This window comes from Giraffa tippelskirchi, chromosome 2 (assembly GCF_054371585.1).
Source record: "Giraffa tippelskirchi isolate mGirTip1 chromosome 2, T2T-mGirTip1v1.2.pri, whole genome shotgun sequence".
NCBI classification, from domain to species: domain Eukaryota; kingdom Metazoa; phylum Chordata; class Mammalia; order Artiodactyla; family Giraffidae; genus Giraffa; species Giraffa tippelskirchi.
In genome coordinates this window covers 162,645,145-162,660,582 of record NC_137276.1, presented here as the reverse complement: position 1 = coordinate 162,660,582, position 15,438 = coordinate 162,645,145, and the positions used below count along the sequence as shown (strand labels likewise).

At 41.5% G+C, this 15,438-nt stretch overlaps 2 protein-coding genes and 1 long non-coding RNA gene across 17 annotated transcripts in view; 2 read left to right on the top strand and 1 right to left on the bottom strand.

Moving 5' to 3' along the window:
• The window catches only part of ACAP2 (ArfGAP with coiled-coil, ankyrin repeat and PH domains 2), a 156,305-nt gene extending 153,646 nt beyond the window's left edge, over positions 1–2,659 (top strand). For all 10 annotated transcript variants that reach the window (XM_081571443.1, XM_081571441.1, XM_081571442.1 and 7 more), the window contains one exon: positions 1,753–2,659. In XM_081571443.1, the coding sequence (XP_081427569.1) occupies positions 1,753–1,853 (101 nt within the window). In that variant the 3' untranslated portion in view covers positions 1,854–2,659. The remainder of the gene's footprint in view (positions 1–1,752) is intronic.
• A 3,101-nt stretch (positions 2,660–5,760) lies between these two features.
• LOC145538792 (uncharacterized) lies at positions 5,761–10,659 on the bottom strand. The gene is made up of 2 exons (XR_014077251.1): positions 9,789–10,659; positions 5,761–5,917 (listed from the first exon to the last, which is right to left on the bottom strand). It is a non-coding gene; the product is annotated as an uncharacterized LOC145538792 (long non-coding RNA).
• XXYLT1 (xyloside xylosyltransferase 1) overlaps positions 9,936–15,438 on the top strand; it is a 174,840-nt gene continuing 169,337 nt past the window's right edge. For 4 of the 6 annotated variants that reach the window (XR_014077249.1, XR_014077248.1, XM_081571451.1 and 1 more), the window contains exon 1: positions 9,936–10,543. Coding sequence is in view for 3 of the 6 variants with exons in the window: in XM_081571451.1 (XP_081427577.1) it covers positions 10,040–10,543 (504 nt within the window). In the remaining 3 variants the exon portion in view is untranslated. Of the gene's footprint in view, positions 10,544–11,084; positions 11,143–15,438 lie in introns of all 6 variants that reach the window. The other 2 variants (XR_014077250.1, XM_081571452.1) reach the window with 1 other exon arrangement.

Genomic DNA, 15,438 nt, shown 5'->3' with positions numbered 1-15,438 from the left:
ATGAGAAAAACTTTTAAATATTTTGTATGGTTTGTTAATTAATGTTTAATGTTTGTCTCTTAGTTTATTTTATATATTTTAGACTGCCTAAAAATGGGAATAGATTGTAGTTTGTCTTCTGCGGAGGTAAACTTTTATGAAATGAAACATGGGTGTAATTGGATTGTCTTACCAGTTGTTCCAGCATATCACCCTTTATTGTTTTACAATAATATATGAGTTAGATGTTACTCTTAGCCAACCTATTAGGCTTCTCTTCTTACTGTATTTTTTCTTTTTAAAGTGATTGATTCAGGTCATGAGAAATTTTCCAGGGCTAAATGAAAAACTATATAGAGATTTTAATAACTTGCTTTTTACATTGACTAAATAGTAAAAGCATTAAAAATTTTTTATTGAAAATCTTGAGTTATGCTGTTAGACCTTTTTACTAGATCTTTATCACTTTCCCCTGATTTTTTTCTGATTCTCTAGCTTTTGGTATGACATCTATTGCCTCAAAAAATCTCACTTTTTAAAAGCTGACAAAACTTACTGCACTATTAACAACAACTGTAGCAATGAGTGTATAATAAGATGGATGCAAGGTATCTTTTGGGGAATAGTTATAAAACCATGCTTTAACAATAATTATCTAAACCAGTATTTGACAGTCTAAATCTTGAAAACAGAATTATGACAAACCTCTGCATAAAAGTAATATGTTTAATGAAGCATTCATGATAAATGATTTAACTTGAAAATAAGATTTCATTTTATATAAATCTTTTGTCTGAAGAGTTAGCCAATATGTATGTATATATTTAGTTTTTCATCACAAGAAAAATAGTCTTCAATCTGCTATAATATCAGTATCTATAATCTTCTCCACAAGTGTATTGTACGTATATACACATGTATTCCCTGGAGTAGGAAATGGCAACCCACTCCAGTATTCTTGCCTGGAGAATCTCATAGACAGAGGAGCCAGGTGGGCTACAGTCCATGGGGTCACAAAGAGTCGGGCATGACTGAGCATATACAACCAACCAACATATGTGTTATTCTAATTTAACAGATGTCTTTGATATTTAGTCCCCTTTTGTCATAGCATCCTTGCTCAAATGACACAGTAAATGAACTATTGACTAAATGTGAAAGTATGATTTTAAAGTCATTTTCTAGGCTTTATTATTTTATAAGCTTAGTAAAAATTAGATTAAGTGCATTAGTTTTAGTTAAGCATTAAAGTTTGAGTAAAGACTTTTTCACATATTATTTAAATTAAGCTTTAATTAAAATATAATATTAAAATTTCCCACCTGGTTATCAGTTTTGTCCTGCTACTAACTTGCATCCATCAGAAACATTAATATTTGTTTTTGATCTTTTCTTGGCCTTGATCAAAGGAAATATTTATTTAAAGAATGCCTTGTTTATTATACCTCATTTAGGATGACTTTTATTTCTTGTGTGTTAATAAATGTATTTCTTTACTTGCTTTAAAACACTTGCATCTTTGCTCTTTTCTAACTCTGAACTTTCCTCTTTGGCTGCATCTGAGGTGCTTTTTTCAGGTATAGTTTTTTTTCCTTCCATTATATACTTATCCAGCACTTACATTTAGTTGGTCTTTTTTTTTCAAAAAATGCTCATCTGAACAAAGTTTTATTGTCATGAATTGTAAAATAGTTACTAGTCATAAAATGAATGTTGTTTATTAATACTTTTTATTTAAATTTTTAAAAGTGTTCTTATTTTCCTTTCATGCAGGTGATGAAACTTACCAGGACATTTTTCGTGATTTCTCCCAAATGGCATCCAATAATCCAGAGAAACTAAATCGTTTCCAGCAAGATTCACAGAAATTTTGAATTTTTTTTAGAATGGGGAAAATAGTAAATCTATGACCCCCTAATGTATATATCTGAAAACTCACATATTTTTACTGCTTTAATTCTACTTACTTTTAGTAGCTATTGAGTGGTTTGGAGAAAAGATACCCATTCACTGATATTTTTATAAATCAAAACATAGATCTCTAGCAGTTGGGACAGGAACCTACTTTTATTTTATTAAAAAAAAAAAAAAGCCTGTTTAAAGGGCTGTTTTTTATAGATGAAAGTTGAATCTGGACTTAGGCCATCTCTAGGTTACAAGATGATAAGAATTTATACAAAATAATCTTTTTTTTACAATGAATGATGGCATTGATGTTTTTCTTCTGTGCACTGTGCCCAGGATTGTTCAGTCAAGCCTGTCAGCATCAAGTGGGAGCCTGATGTCCTGCCTGATTCCAGAATGTGTCTTTGCTTTAGCTTCCTGGATGTTGGTGGTTCAAAATAGTTTTTGTTTTTATTTTTTCTTGGTAGCTATTATATACATAATATGTAATTTAATTATTAGAACTAGAGGATACATGACCCCATTTCCTCATAAATGTAGTTTATCCCTCACGTTATTGTCTAGTACTTTAAACATACATACAGTAGCTGTACAGATTGATATAACTCAGTCCTTTAGATTTATTCCATTTTATGAAGCAAAAGAGAAACCGTTGACAATTTTTTTTTTCAATTACCAAAAGGATCTCATAGAAGTTATAATTCTTCAGTGTTGGGTTGATTTCCTAAAACCTTGACAATTTTATTGATGTAATAAAACTGTGTTTCAAAGGTTACGTGAATGTTGCAAAATTATGCTTTCATCAGATTGTAACTATCAAAGGAAAAGTTGACATAAAATAATGTAGAACATTTTTATATTTGAAATGTGTCCTTTTCAAGGTACATTTTTGCTATTGCTCCTAGTGAAAGGAAAATCTCTCTGTAAAAGGAGAAAAAAAAAGACTCGTTTTTTAGTTTATACTAAAATATACAGCAATAAATTGCTTTTTAATTCTTCTAACATCTATCCTATGTACTTATTGTACATGGTATACATTCTTTTAAATTATAGCATCTATGTAGGCTTCCCTGGTGGCCCAGATGGTAAAGAATCCACTTGCAATGTGGGATACCTGGGTTCGATCCCTGGGTTGGGAAGATCCCTTGGAGGAGGGCACGGTAACCCACTCTAGTATTCTTGCTTGGAGAATCCCATGGACAGAGGAGCCTGGGGGGCTATAGGCCAGGGGGCGCAAAGAATTAGATACGATTGAGCGACTAAGCACAGCACGTGTAGCTTTAGTATTTGGTTACATGAATCACAGACCCTTGAATTCCAAAATACTATGGAATTGGATAGATATACTATACTATGGAAATATTAATTTTCTATCTATATGCTACAAATTAGTTTGATTCCATCTTTGACCTCTCTTGTTAGTAGTATAAAATAATTTGCCTTATGGTTTATTTCTAATATTGTCATAATTGAGTTTAATTTTCTTTTTCAAGGTATATGTAAGTAGTGAGGGGTTTTTAAACTTGAATTACCAAATAAGTAGAGAAATTATACTTCATTGGGTATATAATAAATTTTCTAACATTTTCCCACCAGTAAGTAGTTTTCTGAGTTGACCATATATCAAATCAGAATCTAAACAGGAATTATACTGAAGTAAATTCACATCACAGAAAAGGTTCTGTATTTGTTTGACCAAATTTCATGCATATAATGCTTATTTAGTAATAACTGCTGTGTATTAGATAAAGATAAAAATATATGTATGGATTATTTCTAAGGAAAGGCTAATTTACAAAACCTTGTATTTTAATCGCAACAATAACAGGAACATTAAATCTTCCCTGTTTCATCTCTGAGTCACAGATCACCAGGCTTTGCAAAAGTCTGATTTGTAGCATTTTTGTTAGTGTACTTTGAAATTAATTGTCCAGAAAGCTCAAGGAGAAGGAAATATATTGAGATAAGAAAGAAAGAAACAAAGAGAGGAAGAAAGAAAAAAGAAGAAACAAGAGCCTCACTTTTCCTTTGTAGTGCCTACTCCAGTTTTGATCCTAGGAATCCTTTTAATCTTTAGCTGAAGACTCCTAGGTAGTTTTCATTTTGGATCCAGCCTTTGGTCTCCAGATCACTTCTGGGGTCTCTGATTGTGAAAGCAGTTCATAGATACTCTTAACACCTGTGGCTTCAGTCATGAGTTGTTAATGTGGCAGTAATTAGTGTCTACTTAAATTTAATTGTTAGAGATGTATTTGAAGTACACTAAAGATGATCATGGTTCTGAATATCTTCAGAAAATCTTCAAAGAAAGTGAAAGTGAAATCTTTAACAGTGCAGGGAGCTTGTACATTGAAAACTACATCTATGGCTTGGTTTCTTGAACATGCCAAAACCCAATTTGGATTAAATTTGGCAGAAATGATGCCGTAGTAACAGCAAAGTTTTAAAGTAAATTAATGGTTACAAGTAGTTATGGAGTAGGTTCGCTTTTAACCAAGGTGAATTAACTATGTCAACTAATAGCTTTTCTATAGTATGTAACAAATCTGAGTTTTATTATGCTGTGAATTATTCAGTACAATATGATCAATTACAGTGTAAACAGTGTTAGTTATAATCTTGGGCTTCAAAAATCAATGTGATTGTCCTTTTCTTTCTTTCCCTAAGTGATCTGCTGGTATTTAGTTTCAGATCCCTTATTATTATTCCATTAATCATTATTAGCTCATTAGCTTAAAAGTTTGATTTAAAATAGTCTCAAAATAAGAGTAGCAGTACTATGAGGAATTTATACAGTGCAGTTTCATGTTAGAACTAGACTAAAGGTAATTGTGTAGTTATTTGTAATTTTTCATTGTAACACTTAACATGTTTAAGATTTCTAAGGTTTTAAAAAATTACCTTTGGTACAATTCTTAGAAATTCAGAGATTTCCAGGGATTCACTATATTACAGTGTTTGCCTAATTTATACTGGTCTTCATTGTATATTTTAATCAACATTAGTGTTTACTTTGTAAAACATATATATTTTATTTGAAATATTACTTTGGTTCTTCATGAGTGCATTTTGACAAAACACATACTTTTACAGTCTGGACAACTTAAATTTGTGATGTGTTAAGCAGTATTTTAAAAATATAATTTTATACATGTGAAGTGTGATCACAAGAAACACAATTGTATTTAAGACTAAATTTACTATCTGTTTTGAATAAGACATTCCCTTATCACTCTTATATTGTTTAATTAACTTTTCTGTTTGATAGCACTTTTGACTGTGGACATGAGCTGGAAAAATGCTATATTTTTATAGGATTGTCTTTCTAAAATGATTTCAGACCTACATGATATAGTGGAAAGAGCACTGACTAGTAATTATTACTCTTTGAAGTCAGAGCGCCGCACAAATAAGATGAGTTGGATGAAACAAGGTGAAACTGTAACAGCAGTCTTTCCTATACTGTTCCCACAGCTCCTCCCAGTGTACCTTGCCATCAGTTTATCTTGCAGGATCCTTACGGTAGGACTTCTGAGATCATCAGCGTTGTCTCTTCTTTGATCATGGGCTGCTGCTCTTGTTTCACAGAGCGGGTCTCTGGTTTGCTGGTTGGTGGCATAGCTGACACCAGAACCCCTGTCTGACTAGTAGTCAGAGGCACTCATATCATGAAATGATTTGAAATCATTATACATCAGCAAAGTCTGATAATGACTGCCAGCGTTCCTTGTGTTTTGATAAAAAAAAAAAAAAGACTCCAAATATTCTGGAAAACCTGGATATAAAATTACTTTGAAGAAATAGATTAAGGTTTGAAGACATCAAATTGCAGGGAATTTTATATTTTTGCAATAACAAACATTGACAAAGGCAAAATGTTGTAAAGGTAATTTTAATCCACCATATGCTTACCAATTCCTTGATTCTTCTAAACGAAGACAGCTAAAAGGGGCATTGATTCAGTTTGGCCAAATCTTGACATCTATAAATACGATGTTGTGGGCATCCTTTTCTGTTTACATAAATTTATCTACTAAAATGAGATAATAGGGGGAGGAAAACAAGATTTGATTAAATAAACTTCTCTACAGTGCTCTTTTCACTATCTTATGTACTAGGTTTTCTTATTTTTTCCTCAGCACACTTCCCAACCTTTTGGATATTCATTTTAAACAGGGAAAGCTCCCTACATTATAAAGAATATTGGCACCATTTATTTTACACAAAGGCTAAAGGTTAACTTTTAGAAATTATGAGCTACTTTCCTGTATGTGTTTACTTGTGCTTCGTGATATTTCTGGATCATTCCAGTCATAAAGACTTATTACATGTAATATTTCCTGCTACCTGTGAAAAGATATATTTTAAAGAATGTATAACCAACAATCCATTTAATTTTTATTAGCATGTTGAGGATTTATTTGTATCTAATACATGAATGTAGTTTTACTGTAGGATGTCACTGTAAATGGAACAAAGTACATTATCCTTATAGTTATTCTAAGGTGTACATTATGTAAGAATTGTAAATATTTGCCTGATTAAATTCTTTGTATGCCAAGAAATTATGTCAAGTCAATAAAAATCTCACCTCTGGCATAGTTCTTTTATGTTCAGACTTCTACTTTATTGTGAACTACAATTGCAGATATACCTGTTAACTGTCATGTTTTTCATATTTTCAGTCCTATAGTCCTTTCCTACCCTGTCAAATTGGTCCAGATTGATCCTATTTGCTGATTGCTTCAACCGTGAAATCCGTTTTGATTTTTTAAATATTTTCTTCTGCCTGCCACAGAGCTCTATGGCTCCCAGTTCATTAGGTAAAAGCCACAAAAGGCCTTTTTATGCTGTAGCTCTAATTTTTTTTCCATTATGATTGAGATATCTGTTGAAGTTTCTAATATAGGCAACACATTTACACTCAGTCCTTTTAGTAAACAAACAAAAACAAGTTTTTGCATAAATCAAGATTGAAGGAATAAGGCTTAAAAGAACAGACCTGGAAGTGAATTGCCTGCTTTTGCTTTTCCTTTAAAAGTTAAGTGAAAGCAGACATTAAAACTATTCTGTGTAATTTACTTTATTCCACTTCACTTCATTTTCATAGTAATTATTTGACCAGGAGAATGCAAACCGATAGTAAATGTTTTAAATGAAAACAGCCTACCTTCCTTTATTACAAAACAGTGCTTTTTCTTTGTAGGAAAAGGTTAATGATAAGCAAAAAGAATTCCATCCTAATTCCATCACTTGCCTGTAATGTTTAGTATGGTACCTCCTAGCCACATGTGTCTACTGAAATTTAATTAAAATTAGAATTAAGTGTTGAGTTCGTGTGTTGAATTGCCACATTTAAGAGCCACTAGCTTTGTGTCCAGTGACTGCTGTTTTGAGCAGGGCAGATTATAGAATATATTCACCCTAGGAAGTTCTGTTGGATAGTACTGAGTGTGGGGGACACTATTCCTTCCATGGCATATACCCTTCTAGACCTTTGGATGTGTGTATTTATATACAGTGGGATCAAACTACTTTGTCACCTGCTTCTTTCATTTAATAAATGAGGGACAAGTTTCTAAGTCTTTAAGTAATCTGCATCACTTTTGGGAGGATTTTTAAAAATCTTTTTATTGAAAATTTCAAACATATACAAAAGTAGAGATAATAACTTTAGTAGCTATTGGTTCATGGCTTATACTGTTTTATGTATACTTGTACCCATTTTTCCTCTTCTCTAATTTTTTTAAGACAGGTGCCAGACATTTCAACAAATTGTTGAGTATGTCTCTCTATGTCTATTGCTTTTATGCAGAATCTTAAAAATGATACAAATGAACTTATTTACAAAACAGAAACAGACTTAGAGAATGAACTTACGGTTACTAGACAGGAAGGACTGGGGAGGGGGGAATAATCAAGGAGTTTGGCGTTGACATGTATACGACAAGGACCTACTGTCCAATACTGAGAACTCTGCTCAATATTATGTAATGACCTAAATGGGAAAAGACTTTGAAAAAGAATAGATTCATGTATATGTATAATCGAATCACTTTGCTGTATACCTGAACCTGACACAACATTGTTAATCAACTACACTTCAATATAAAAAAGGGGGGGGAGAAAGGACTGTTCTTAAAAAATTATATCACCTTTCTTTAACTATGAAACTATGTAGTCAATATTCAAATTCCTAAGTATCTTGTGTTCTTTAAAAAAAAAGATTTTTCAAATCAGAATTTATGTAAGTTCCATTCATTGCAATTGGCTAATATATCTCTTGAGTCTGTGAATCTATAGGTTCTTCCTCCATTTATCTCTTAAAAAACTTTCCACTTACAGTTTGTTGACTACAATACCGACAGCATCTTTATTTTTTAATATAAAAAATATAAAAATAAAAATTAAAAAAAAATTATCTTTTTGGCTGCACTGGGTTTTCATTGCTGTGTGTAGGGTTTCTGTAGTTGTGGGCCAGTGGGCTTCTCATTGTGGCTTCTCTTGTTGCAGAGCCCAAGCTGTAGGCACTTGGATTCAGTAGTTGTGGCTTGTGGGCTCTATAGAGTGCTGGCTCAGTAGTGGTGTACAGGCTTACCTGTCACACGGCGTATGGGATCCTCCTGGACCAAGGATTGAAACCATGTCCCCTGCACTGGCAGGCAGACTCTTAACCACTGGGTCACCAGAGAATTCCCAACAGCATCTTTATTTTAGTTTCACTTTACTGATGAACATTTGATTTGAATACCTTGTCATCATAAACCTAGCTCTGCATTACCCTTGTGGCTAAATATTTTGAGTACATTTTTCCTTATTCCCTTAGGATGAGTTTCTAGACATGAAAATGATGGTTCACAATGGGTGGGTGTATTTCTGACGCTCATTCAGTGAGTCAAGCACCGTCAGTTACTGGAGATACTATGGTTCAAGAAAGACACATTGCCTGCTCTCTTGAAGTCTTGCCTTCTTGCAGCAGAGAAAGATGGGACTGGGTAGTTCTTAAGTGGCCCTTAAGGGATCCTTGAGGATGGTGCCTCATCTGGACACTGCAAGGGCTGGTGTTTAGAGACCACTCCTTGAGGCAGGGATACCCAAGCCAAGGTGTGAAGCAGGAGAGGTTGACTGTGTGAAGATCCAGGGCACCGCTTTTCGAACTTTGGCTTGCAGAAGAATCACCATCGAGGCTCGTTGAAGGTAATAGGGCTTGAACCCTTGTGTTTTATCAAGCTTCCCAGTGCTGAGAACCACTGTTCTGTGGATAGGAGAGAGAACTGAAAGTTCTCTTAGATTTTAGTGTTGCCAGAGTGCCCTTCAGGAAAGTTGTGTCAGTATAGGCACCTTCATCTGCTGTAGAAGGGTGTCTGTTTCTCTTGTCAAACTTGTCACTGTGACCTGAGCAAGTGACCTCAGTTACACCTCAGTTAAGAATTTGCAAAACTACCAGGTATACAGTAAGTCTCTTTTAAAGTGTTAAAGTCTGTTAAAAAAAAAAAAAATCACAAGCTTCCTGGGGAACTCTGAACTACCCAAAGTTTGTGGCAGGTGGCCCCCCTAGTGGCTACATCCTTTAGGTTGCCTCTGGTTGGCCTCAGAGATGCCAAGTGAGGTGAGCGAGTGATTCACACCTCGGGTGTCAATCCTACTTCACCGAGAACGGGAAAGGAGTTGCTAGTTTAAATTCTTCAGCTCTAGGTAGTCTCCAAGGTGTGAAAGGAGTCGGGGAGAGGACTTAGAGCCTTCAAGAAATTAGGAAGGAAAAGGTATATAAGTAGAGAAAAAAAATTTGTGCGTCCAGTTTTGTCTTTTTGCTTCCGAAGGCTTAGCTTCGGTTTCTAGCGCCTTAACGAGAGCCATTTTCCACAGACCGGACAGCCTAATGGCTTGTGTGTTCAAGTCCTCACCTCCTCCTACGAATACGCCGGAGGGACTCCCGCGGGCTCACCGCCCAGCCCCGCTGTAATCCTTCTGAGCTTAGGACCCAGTGGCTGCCAGGCAACCTGGCCCCGCCTCTCCGCGCATCAGCGCCCGCAGATTGGCAGCTCGGCTCCGCCCCCGCCATGGCTGCCGCCTGCTGCCGGGGCTGCTAACTTGCTCTCGGGGTACTGGTCTCTGCCGCAACTCCCCGGCTGATCTGTCCGCAGGCGGGTGGCGCATGGGTCTCCTCCGAGGCGGGCCCCCGTGCGCTCGGGCCATGGCGCGTCTGGGCGTTGTGCGCTCCCACTACTGCGCGCTGCTGCTGGCCGCGGCGCTGGCCGTCTGTGCCTTCTACTACCTGGGCTCGGGCCGGGAGACCTTCTCCAGCGCCACCAAGAGGCTGAAGGAGGCCCGCGCCGGGGCCCCTGCTGCGCCCTCGCCGCCGGTGCTGGAGCTGGCGCGGGGATCCTTGGCGCCGGCCCCGGGCGCTAAGGCCAAGAGCCTGGAGGGCGGCGGGGCCGGGCCGGTGGACTACCACCTGCTGATGATGTTCACCAAGGCCGAACACAATGCCGCGTTGCAGGCCAAGGCCCGCGTCGCCCTCCGCTCCCTGCTGCGCCTCGCTAAGTTCGAGGCGCACGAGGTGCTTAACCTGCACTTCGTAAGCGAGGAGGCCAGCCGCGAGGTGGCCAAGGCCCTGCTGCGGGAGCTGCTGCCGCCTGCCGCCGGCTTCAAATGCAAGGTGAGCGGGGTCCCAGCTAGAGGCTCCGGGTAGGTGACTCGGTCAGTGTGGGGCCCGGCCTGGATCCAGGGGTCAGGAGGGAGGTGTCTTAGTTGCGATGCCCACTGCCTGTGCCAGCAGAAGCCTAACCCCTTAACCCGTATCCTGCCCGAATTGTGCGTTCATAGCACGCTGCAGGCATGGTCCGGGGGGCGTGTCTCGGAGCCTCTATTAGCTGACTTCCTTGGTCCGAGCTCCCCTTTAACTGCGGCCCCCTGGAGAATCGGCACGCCCCCTCTTTCCTGGCGTGGTTGATTTCAGCAGTCAGTGCCTTTAGTCTGCCCCTCTTCTTATTCTTTTCAGTCTTTGACTTTTGAGGATGGAGCAGGTCACTTGAAGGTGCAGCGTCTGCTGGACAAGGTCTTAGGCCGCTTGAGTTGTTCAAATTACAGTGACATTTCTCATAGCTCTAAGGATTTCATTCGAAATTGGTCCAGCCCAAACCCAGCCCATGTGAACCATTTCATCTCCTCAGTGTGCCTCCTTCTTCCCTTCTCTTCAGGGTCATGAACCCATTTAGAGAAGCAGCGGTTCCTCCCAGCAAGAAAGTGCTCCAAGAGGTAAGGATATAAGATCTGGAGAGGGCAGAGCAGAGCTAGTCGTCTTGTTCCAGGTTCTCTGCTTGTGAGCGATTGTATTCCTCAGTCAGTCAGTTCAGTCGCTCAGTCGTGTCTGACTCTTTGCGACCCCATGGACTGCAGCACACCAGGCTTCCCTGTCCATCACCAACTCCCAGAGCCTACTCAAACTCACGTCTATTTGGTCGGTGATGCCATCCAACCATCTCATCTTCTGTCGTCCCCTTCTCCTCCCGCTTTCAATCTTTCCCAGCATCAGGGTCTTGTCCAATGATTCAGTTCTTTGCATCAGGTGGCCAAAGTATTGGAGTTTGAGCTTCAGTATCAGCCCTTCCAATGAATATTCAGGACTGATTTCCTTTAGGATTGATTAGTTGGATCTCCTTGCAGTCCAAGCTTAGTGTTAATGGCCTCAGTTAAATTACATGTCTCCTTTTGACCTAATAGTTGCCCAGAGCGGATCTAAGGTATGATTTTGGGATAGAAATAGTGTGCGCTAAATCACTCCAGTCATGTCCGGCTCTATGTGACCCAATGGACCGTAGCCCACCAGGCTCCTCTGTCCAGTGGGATTCCCCGGGCAAGAATACTGGAGTGGGTTGCCATGCCCTCCTCCAAGTGATCTTCCCGACCCAGGGATTGAACCCGTGTCTCATGTCTCCTGCGTTGGCAGGCGGGTTCTAAGTAGGTGATCTTAAAGGATGGAGACGGATGGTAGGGGGAGGGGCGGTAAGATTAGAGTAGTGTACCATGTGTTTGTGCTGGGTGAGTGACTAAGGGGAGCCAGTGCTGGCATCCTGCACGGTTCAGGGGCCTGTTGTCATTTGTTTTTAGCTGCACTGCACAGCCTGTGGGATCTGAGTTCCCCGACCTCTGTCCCTTGCAGTGGAAGTTCAGTCTTAACCACTGGACCTCCAGGGAACTCCCTTTTTTGTTGTTGTTGTCTACAGAATCAAGTCCTCATTTCTTGGCAGGGCTTTCTGTTGCGGGGCCGGCTCTTCAGCCAATCTCCTTGTCCTTCCCCTGCTAACTGTACTGAATGTGCCTTTATACAAGCTGTACCCTCTGCCCAGAGTGTCCTTCCTTTCCTCCTGGGCCCTTGACCACTGTTTACGTAGTTTTCACCTTCCCCCAGGAATGCCCTTAGAACTGGGGACAGTCTGTGCCCAGCCCTCCACAGCTCTCCGTTCCAGCTTTCTGCCATAGCATCCAGTCTATGCCCTGCCCAGAACAAATGAGCCCTTTGGGAACACCCACCAGTCATAGCGAGGCACCTGGTCTGGATTCCATGGTATAGGAGGCCAAGAATCCAGGTCCTGGAGCTTGCGGCTGCAGGGGATTTGGGGTCCACTGTCTGAGCTGGGGTTCTTTCAGCCTGGAGCCCATCCCGATTTCCCTAGTTGAAGTCTCAGGAGGTAGGGACTGGCAGCCTGTTCCAGGTGTTCCTTAGGACTCCAGTGTTTGAGAAATCCTTTGCCAGTCCAAGGGAGAAAAGCAAGAGCCTTTGATCATAGAGTCAGTGTGGACAGAGCTGGGTGACTGCAGGTGACCCCGCCTCCCTTTGCCTCTCAGGGCCTCCAGACTTGACTGGCGCTCCAGACACCACCTTGTAGACCAACATTGTCATTGTTTCACTTTCTGAGTCAGAGGTCACACCCTGGGCCTCTCTGCCCCGTTACTAGGACTCTGCCGTCCCCTTCTTGAGCTCCAGCCACAGTGTCCTGTCTTATATCCAACTTTTTCCAGCCTACATGTCTCTGCTTCTTTTGTTCCACCACCAGGATACACTTTCTGTGTGCATCGCTAAGTCTCGCCCATCTTCAGATACCATCTCCTTGTTGGAGCCATCCAAGGAACCTCCATTTGAGAGGCACGTCTTCCTCATGTACCTCACTGGTGCGGTGGACTGCATGCCTTCTTATCTCTGGTCCCTGTGCCTGGAACATAGTGGACACTGTAAATACAGGTCTAGGGCAGGTTCAGGCTCAGGTTCCCTCCTTGGAGTTTGTGTTTCATGCTCCAACTCTTTTCCTATGCTGGCCCTGGTTCCGACAGCCAGAGTCATCACTCAAGGCCCGAGGCAGCTGCAGATGACCTGAAGGAATTGATACCACCCCACCAAGGCATGAGGAATGAGGGTCTTGGGGCTTCCAACTTGATGGCTGTGTTCAGATAAGGGTTTATCATTTTCAGCTAAATTGCTTTTATTCCTTTTATTTTTTGTTATGAATCTGTTTTCTGTGTGTGACTACAGTCATCTCTGCCCGGCCCTCAGGAGCCCATCCTGTATGCTTAAGTCCCCTGAATGACTGAGCATCTGCTGTGTGTTGGACCCTAAAGTCACAACTATAGGGAACACAGACGGGGCAGGTACAGCCCCTGACACCAAGTACCCATGGTGCTTAGCATCACCCCATGTATAGCCTGTCCCATTGCTAAACCTGCTGGATTGGGCACAAGATAGTCCTGAGCGAGGGAGACAGCACTGAGTTTAAACCACAGGTGGCCAGTGACTATTTGGGTGACATGGGTGACCTCTCTTTGCTTCTCAGGGCCTCCCAGGCCTCTACTCAAATGAAGATTTAACCCCCACCTCCCACGGGGAGGTGAGGATTAAATGCCACCTTGTGTGCTGCAGGCAGCCCTGTGCTGCTGTGTCCGTTGTTGTGTGTCTAGTCTCACGACACTCTTGTCTGCTGAATTCTGGGGACTCAGCACTAGCAGGCCCTGGAGCCATTGCCTCCCTCCTTTTTGGGGTGGCCAGCCCCCTGCAGAGGCCTAAGGGGACTTTCCCAGTGCTGTGGGGACATCCTCAGGCATACAGCATGATTGCTTCTTGTGCTGTGCTATCCCTCAGATAGCGACCACTCAGAAAGGCCATCTCTGAACCCCTTTTCTGAAGCAGCTGCCACCCTATTAGCCTTCATTATCCTTCCTGTCACCTTGTTGGTTGCACACACTCATTTGTTCATTCATTCAGCAGATATTATTGAGCGCTTATCCTGCTCCCAGGCACTGTTCTAGGTGCCGGTGAGCAGCAGGAACAGAGCCAGGTCCCTGCCCTTGTGGAGCTTACATCCTGGGGCTGTAGGGGTGTGGAGGAGGTTGGCTCAAACAAATGAACAGAAGTCCTCACAGAGTGAGTCAGATCACGATTACGTAGAGAAAAGTCAAGGCGGATAGGGACACAGGGAGTGTCCGTGTGTCGGGGTGGGCAGGGAAGGCCTCACAGATACTGTTAACATCTGAGCAGGGGCTGAAGGAAGCGAGAGGAAGCGCTATTAGAGGAAGCGCTACTTGAACATCAAGAAACAAGTTTGCGAAGGTCACTACCCTGTTTCCTAGTTTGCATTCTACCCCTCCCTACTAGAGTATCATGTCCGCAAGAGCAGGGCATTACTACCCTCTTGGTCTGCTGGGGTAGACAGCCACCCTGTAAATGCCACCCCTGTTTCTGGCCTGAGTTGGGAGTGACAGACAGACACAGGGACAGGTGCCTCCCAGATCTGGAACACAGGCCAGACAGACTTCTGGAGGGACAGGCTGCTCTGGACAGCAGCTGGCCACCCTGCAGGGAGGGGCAGACTCTTCAAGGCTAATCCCAGAGGAGAAGAGAACCAGACAGACCTGCCTCCGAAACTTGCCCCTCACTGCAGTTTCTCCTCCTTCCCTAAGGGAGGTGGTAGTATGTTGGGTGGGGAAAGGAGGGCTGGGGAGCTGGCAGGATGTGGGGAGTGCTAGTCTACTGGGGCACAGATGGCATGAAACAATGGATGGTGTTCTCTCTTCCTCCATCACTGTTATATTTTTAGCACAGTTCCTGACACATTCTAGGCTCTCAGAAATATTTTATAGTCGACTGATTGATAGCTGTATTAATTAAACCTGAGAAACCGTAGAAGCGTTCTTGGTGTGCTGCCCCTGGTACATCAGACTTCAGCCATCTCAGCGCACGAGGCTGGGTTGCTCCGTCTTCAGGTGACAAGTTAGGAACAGGAAGGAGGCCTTGTGCTTTCTACACTTGAAAGTGACCACTAGATTCCAGGAGGAGCGTGCTGAGGACTTGGGGTAATGAGATAAAAGTTAAATCTCTTTGCACACCTTTTTTTGAATTTGCAGTTTCTTGTATTGCAACAGGAAAACTGTGAGTCGCTTTGAAAAGCCCCAGCTCATAGTTGAGGCTCTAAAGAAGCCTGAGGGTAAAAACCTTGATGCTGACTTCTCAGTGAAGCTAATGACAAACAGGTGACATTGCAAAGCAGATTCCCCCGCCTGTCA